The sequence below is a fragment of the Rosa rugosa genome, chromosome 4 (assembly GCF_958449725.1).
Source record: "Rosa rugosa chromosome 4, drRosRugo1.1, whole genome shotgun sequence".
Lineage (NCBI taxonomy): Eukaryota > Viridiplantae > Streptophyta > Magnoliopsida > Rosales > Rosaceae > Rosa > Rosa rugosa.
The window spans coordinates 43161212-43168845 of NC_084823.1; the positions used below are offsets into that span (position 1 = coordinate 43161212).

The following is a 7634-nucleotide window of genomic DNA, read 5'->3' on the forward strand; positions in this document are numbered from 1 at the left end:
ATTTATGTTGACAAAGTAACAGTAGGTAAAGTATTGAATGCGTAATTAATGAGGAGAGAGGAGAGGACCTTTTATAGGTGAGGAAGAGGTTGATCTTCTCTTTGTTTTCGATGTGGGACTGATATGCTTCAATTCCCAGTTTCAGAAGCTTCTGATGCCATCTTGGCGCGGCGCGTGGCGGCGCGTTGGCGGCGATCTGGAGGTGGTCTGACGTTGGGGCTGTAGCCCGCCTGGCGGTGTGTCTGCATGTCATTCCTTTGGTTGGAATCAGTACCTTCAGCGGTACAATGAGTGTAGCCCGTTAGAGCTAATTATGCTTGCAAATGTACATGTATGTACAAGTCCATGTACAACTCAAAAACTCATTTTTGCCCTTAGTAAATTTCTTCATCACATCTCTTTTACATGTTGAGGCTGAAATTCCTACATATTGAGGACAAAATCCTCGACCAATCATTCCTTTAAAATCATGTTTTTCAACAAAAGTAAAAGGCAGTTCAGCTCTAATAACATAATCAACAAGTTCTCACTACACCAAAAACTGCATCACACAACACTAATCACACAACGGAACAGAAATTGTCTGTTGTATGTTTAAGTGAACTTTATTGTACAACGGTACTAGTGATGTTCTGTTGTGTGAATGTCAAAAAAGTGATAACTTTTTTCTCAGAACTACATTGCACAACACAATTAAGTATTGTCCGTTGTCTGAGTGTTAAAAAATTTAGCGGCAGATTTCCCTCCACTCTCGAGTCATAATTCCCTTCAGATGGTATGAAATGTGGGCTACTAGGTACAACGGTATAGCTATTTCTGTTGTATGATTGAAAGCTGGGCGCCAAATTTTGAGGAAACTCGCTTGAATGTCTTGGTTGCAAATTCTACTAGGTATACCTAGTGCAAGACGCAGAAATTGCACAACGGATTTTAGCCATTCTGTTGTCTGAACTAGAAACATAGGCGGTAAATTTTTGAGCCAAAATGAAGCAGGCGGCATGTTTCCCTCCATGTTTTGGCATTTATTTTCAGTAGTACACTCTTACGACAGTTTATTACGTTTCTGTTGTGGGAGTGACTTTCAGAATTAATTGAGGTTTAAAGCCTATTCCACATCGCGTCCAAAAGAAAAAAAGAAAGAAAGCGAAAGTGCGAAACCTACCCTCTCGACCCTCTGTCTCAACATCAGTTTCTAGCCTCCACGAAATCGAGCCTCTCTCTCTCTCTCTCTCGAGCAGCTCTCCTTCGCTCCTCTCTTTCCTGCACCACTCGTCTCTTCTTCATCTTCTGATTCTCTCGCTCTTCTTATTCTTCTTCTTCTTCTTCTTCTGCTCTCAGAACCCATCACCACCGTCCGATTCTCTGACCATCCGGCCACCCCCTCTGCTGCAATAGCCGATCACTACTCCCTACCGCTTCCACCCACTTCGCCAAGCGCTTCTCCTCCCTCTCCCCGCACGTTGTCGCCACTCCGTTAACCCCCTCGCCGTCAGGTACTCTTCTCTCTCCATCTCAAAACCCTAGATTTCCCCCTTTTTCCTAATGCTTCGTTGTTTTGATTGAGTGGGTTTTCATCGGCGTAGTGTTCTCTGCTATGGAATTAGGGGTTGAGTCTAGCTATCGTCATCGCCGTCAAAGACCTCGATGTGCAGAAACAGATTCATTCTGCAACAACATTTTTGGGTTTTGGCATAGTCTCCATCGAAGACCTCGACTCGTTCTCCAGCTCATTCCGGGGCTGTTGAAGGCTTTCTCTTTGTCGTTAAGAAGTAATAGTTTCAATTTCTTTGTTCTTGTTTTGGCAGTAACCCTCTATTACATCGTGTTAATTCCAAGTTGGAAGTGATTGTTGTTCTAGATTATGTATTGATTGTTGCCTAAATTGGATGCAGACACCATAGAAATCTTCAAAGGGTAAGCAAACTGTGAATTTCTTTTTCCTCAGCCTCAGAACCTCTTGACATAGATGATTCTGAATAGATGTTGAATGACGATGAGCTGTTTTTCAACACTATGGCAGAGGATGGAAGCGATGAGGAGGTGGGCTTTTGCTACTCTAATTTGTAACATTAAAGAGCACCTGATTGTATCTTAATGGATTGATATATTGGAGCTTTTATATATTATGCTTCTGGTGGGGAAACTCAAGAATTCTCTATGGATAAGTACTAAAGTGAATATATAGGTTTGTAAGTTTGTGTGTGTTCTTACATGTGTGCCTAACCATCAGCAATCGAATTAGTTCGAATGGCGTTGCTAGAGTATGATTAAACTCTGGATTTGTAATTACTGCTTATCTGGTATGGGGCTATGGGCCACAATTTGCAAGAACATTCTGTAGTCTCACGGTGGACCTTAACATACTCTATCGACTCTTATCAGCTGTCACCAGCTGATTCTCATCTGCATCTCCAATAGCACAACATTTTGCTCGCATGTGTTCCTGGATTGGAAATTAGGATACCAATTTCATCTGATTTTATTTATTTGAAGTCCTTCATGTTCTTGCTTGTATGTGGCTATTTTTGGATATCAGTGATCCAATATTTTTCTATTGTTTTGCCTGATTTTATACTTTATAGATTTACTCTTAATCTTCACAGGTAGCTGAAAAATTAACGATTATGAATGAAGAATGTTTAGATGAAGAATATACCAATGAGTATGATGAAGAAGAAGAGGAAAACCACTATGCTTCTCGTGCCATATCCAAGATGCAACCCAGGTAGGGTTTTTACTTAAATCAGTACTTCAAGATCGATCATTATCTTCAACTATTGGTATTCTTAAACTGACCATCTCAGTGAAAAAGTTACAGGAGAGTTTTATATATGCTCACATATTGAGCTTTCTGGGATCTCTTGCAGGAGGTCTAGTGTATCCAAGGCTTACTGGGATGATGAGATGGGCATGGCTGTCGTATTTCCAAAGGGCAGAATTTGGAGAACCACGGGAATCTCTCGTAATGGCAAGCTCTATATCTCCATTGAGGAAGTTTTGTAAGTGAAAAGAGAACTTCTTTTTGTTGTGATTCTTGTTTTGATTACATCCTTTTTTTTTTTTTTTGGTGGGATTCTCTGGCAAATTACTAGGATTTTAAACTTTATGAAAAATAGGGGATATAGATTTGACTGGAAAGAGCTGGACTTGTTCATTCTTCATACAACTGATTTCATTGACTTATTCAGAGATTAAATTTTGAACATTTTGTTTATAGCTTAAAGTTTTTCCTTTCAAACTTCCATGGTGTATGTGGCCTTTTAGTTGTTTCCTTTTCAATGGTTTTTGTTGTAGTTATCATTATGAGGTCAACGAAATTTTAATGTGAGCTACAATTGACCTGCCCTAAAGAAAAATTTGGGACTGTCAAATATATTTAGTAGGTGCTTTGTGTACATGAAAGCTCTAATTTTATTCACTACCTTCAGGCCCTTCCTTGCAGGTCATGATACTGAACTATTAGTATATTGTAACAATCCTTTTATAGGTATTTGGTTGAAATAGGGGCTTTGCTTCTCTTGGATGGTAGTGATACTAGTATTTCCTTGGAAGATATATATACAAAGGTTTCAGATGGAAAGAATAAGTTCTTGTTGGAGGAATTTAGAGCTTATAGGCAACTCAGATACCTTGGGTACATTGTTGCGAGACATGGTATTCCCTGGTCTAGCAAGGGTGTCAAGACTAACTGTGAATCTGTTTCTTCTCAAGTTTGTCCTGAAGCTGAAGAGATTAGGTCTGTCAATGGATTGTCCAATGGGATACAAATTAATGATACTTGACCTTTTGGTTACTTGTTTGGTAGCAATATAGTCTTGCTCATATTTCCAGGAAATTTCTATACTTGTCATCTTGAGGCCTCATTTTGTTTCTTCAAAAGCAGTATATTAGTTTTCATACTTGACCTTTTGGTTACTTGTCTCACACCCAGCAAGGAATGCTGTCCGCCTTTTTGGGCAAGTTTTAATTGATGTGTCTTTCGTTTTGGAGTTTGTGTTATGATTAATGGAGTTGAGAGGAAACTATACTAAAGCTATGTTTTAGTTCATTTAGAATTCTGGAGTCTAGTGCTTTTTGTTGCGGATAGTTGATTAGGTTGTCAGCAATTTACCCCAAAGGCAGTTTCTTGACACCTATTGTGTCTTTCTTTCTTTGTTTTGTTTTGTCTACTGAGCATAGAAAATCTGATCAGTTTGTCAACGTCAGATTTAAGGAGATATAAGACGTCATAGATTTGTATAAACTGCTTGTTAAGAGGATCTCATTTCTGTAGCCTTTACTTTTATGTCATCATACAATAAACATACTAGTAAAATGCAAACTAAGAGAAGAGGTAGAAATCTGTCAAGAACAAATTAGTTATTGCTATTCTAGTACCTAGTACCTCTGTCTTATTTGAGATAATTGTTCTATCCTTACTTTTGTTATACTTATTAATTATTATCTCCGTCTTTGCTATGCGAAGAGGGGAATGGAGGAGATGGTGAGTACTTAAAGTACTTGGCTTATACAATCATAAGTCTGACTTATCTATGTTTGTCTTCTTGCAGTAATGAAGATAGGGCTTCAAATACAAATGCAGTAGAATCTACTGGAAAAGAAAAGGAGAGATTTGATCTACAAAAAGCACTTTTGGCTGCTCTTTTCAATGCTCCTGAGAGACCCAAGGAGCCGGAGCTAGAAAGACCTCAGGAGCCGGAGCTACCAAAAAAAAGAATAGTAAAGATCAAGCAAGGGTCATTGGGAAATCAAGCATGGACTACAAAGCTATACTTTCTTCTTTCTTTCATCATGCAAAACTTAGGAAACTTAAAAGCTTCTTAGTCTATGATATGTATGAATGCTAGCTTTAGCAATGTTCCTTAAATTCAATATTTGATGAATTGATGTATCACAATGCTTTTGGTACAAATATTGATCATTTGATGGTTTGCATTCAATTTGTCATCCAATTGATCACTATTATATCCATTCAGAATTTGGGTATTCACACAACGCATTCATAGATATCACACAATGGATTTTAATAAGTAATATCGTCTAGTTTTAATCTCATACAACAGAAAAGACTAGAACTCAGTTGTCCTAGTCTAAATCACACAACAGCGCGCTATACTACAAAACCATTGTATGAAAGTCTCAACCCACAACGGCAAAAAAGCAAATTCTGTTGTGTGAACTGCTGCGCACAAGTGCTGCGCATAGGTGCGTCCGACATCTGTCGAGTTCTTGGACAACGGTTTTAAGAAATATACGTCGACTGATTTTGTATCATACAACGGTGAATTCACCGTCGTCTGATTTTTCATCAGACAACATCGAGATAGACGACGGTGAGTCTTCAAATCAGACGACGTTTTTTCACCGTCGTGTGATGCAGTTTTTGGTGTAGTGTCTCTACGTGCAACATTCTTATCGTAAGCAAAACTAGTGATATTTCCAGAAGGATTAAATTCAGTTTAGTCCCTCAGACTTTAGGCCAAACATCAGTTTGGTCCCTCCTCTTTTTTTTTAATCAAACTCATCCCTGATCTCTCGAATAGCATCAACCTCGTCCAAAATTTGAATCCGGCCCCAAAAGTGACGTCATCTGCTGAGCTGGAGCAGACAAGGAGGTCCCACAGGAAGGGCATAATGGACATTTCGTATTTAATCTAATTTCTATTTTTTTTTTCTCTTATTTTCTCTCTCTCGCTCTCTCTCACTCACATCTGAAACAGAGAGAGGAGCTCTCTCTCTCCTCTCTCACTCACACATATTCCCAGCCACCGTGAACACCAGCCGGCCACCATGAATCCTCTGCTCACACCCTCGACCACCTCCACACCCTCAACACATATCTTGCCAATAACCTATACAATCAAGACTCAATCACCCCGAACCGACAGTAGCAGAGAAAATTACCTAAACACATCCACCATAACCAAGAACAAATTTCAGTATCACAATTAAGTCTTCACAGCTTGCAACAGTACACGCCCTTCCTATTCCACCACATTAGTTTTCCAAAGGAACAAACAAGCACTCCACTCTACTCTACTCTACTCCAGTGTATAGCAGAGAGTAACAAATGCATCAGAAAGACTATAAAGATCTAAAATTGCGAAAAGTATCAACACATACGTGGACTTGAAAGCACCGCTGGTAGCCCCAATCGGAGTGCTGAAGGCCACCTCTTGAAAAGGGCCGGGCATCTTCCTGCGAGGGAACCACCCGAGGTCGCCGCCTTTCTTCCCTGAAGGACACTTGGAGTACTCGGAGGCCAACTTAGTGAACTCCGCCGGAGGGACCTTATCGCCGTTTCCGAGCCAGCCGTCCTGCAACTTCTTGTAGGCTTCGTTGATCTTTCCCTGCTTCTCACAAAGTAAGTGCCTTGCCTTCACATACGTGCAGGTGCCGAGCCCATCGGAAGCTCCGCCCTTGCCGGACTTTCCTTTTCCCTTAGAGCCGCCGCCCTCGTCGCAGCCGGCGCCGGCTGCGGCTTTTCCCTTGCCTTTTCCTCCGGCCTTGGCGTCCTTGCCCATCTCTAAAACCCTAAAATTTCACAAAATTAACAAAATTTGCGAGGATCTTTCGCCAAAAATCAAATCTTGAAACTGCGGAGGCTCACCTTCTGAGATTGCCAACCTAAGATGAAATGCTAGCACCTATTTAACCTCAAATTTGTGCGAGCCGACGTCGCAGAGCGCGAAGACCGAGTCGGCCACGAGGATCGGGCTGCGGGGCTTGGACGGAAGATTGGAATAGAATTTGAGCCAGTGGTTGCCGGCGCCGGCGGAGAAGTAAAGCGCGACGAGCTAGGTAAGGACCATGACGCGGGTGGCGGAGTCAACGAGGACGGAGCCGTGCCTTGACCAGGCGGAGCCGAGCTGAGGTAAGGTGAGGAAGCGGCGGGTGAGAGGGTTGCAGACGACGAGGGACTTGGTGGAGTGGCGGGAGTCGGCCCAGAGGTAGAGGAGGCCGGAGGAGGAGGCGACGGGGTGGGGGGAGCGGAAGGGGAGGAAATCGAGGGGGAAGCGGAGCCAGCAGTGGAGGTCGATGTTAGAGGTTGGTACTTGCTCTCTCTCACTCCACCATGAGGGTGTGGAGTTTGGTCGAGGGTGTGGAGGTGGTCGAGGGTGTGGAGGTGGTCGAGGGTGTGAGCAGAGATTCATGGTGGCCGGCCGGTGTTCATGGTGGCTGGGAATATGTGTGTGTGAGAGAGAGAGAGAGAGAGCTCCTCTCTCTGTTTCAGATGTGAGTGAGAGAGAGAGCGAGAGAGAGAAGAGAGAGAAAATAAGAGAAAAAAAAATAGAAATTAGATTAAATACGAAATGTCCATTATGCCCTTCCTGTGGGACCTCCTTGTCTGCTCCAGCTCAGCAGATGACGTCACATTTGGGGCCGGATTCAAATTTTGGACGAGGTTGATGCAATTCGAGAGATCAGGGATGAGTTTGATTAAAAAAAAAAGATGAGGGACCAAACTGATGTTTGGCCTAAAGTCTGAGGGACTAAACTGAATTTAATCCTTTCCAGAACTATCAAGACCTAATCTTTTCTGCCCTTTTTCATGAATTTGTAAATGCCTTCTTAAATGACTAGTACCAGCACTCGCACCACCTCTAAGCAATGCCTTACAAACCCCACATTTA

General features: G+C 42.0%; 1 protein-coding gene across 1 annotated transcript; it reads right to left on the reverse strand.

Moving 5' to 3' along the window:
- Positions 1 to 5832: 5832 nt before the first annotated feature.
- Positions 5833 to 6609, reverse strand: LOC133707549 (uncharacterized). The gene has a single exon (XM_062133199.1). It carries the CDS (start codon positions 6522 to 6524, stop codon positions 6042 to 6044), a length of 483 nt encoding a protein of 160 aa, XP_061989183.1. The 5' UTR covers positions 6525 to 6609; the 3' UTR covers positions 5833 to 6041.
- Between the last annotated feature and the right edge of the window lie 1025 nt (positions 6610 to 7634).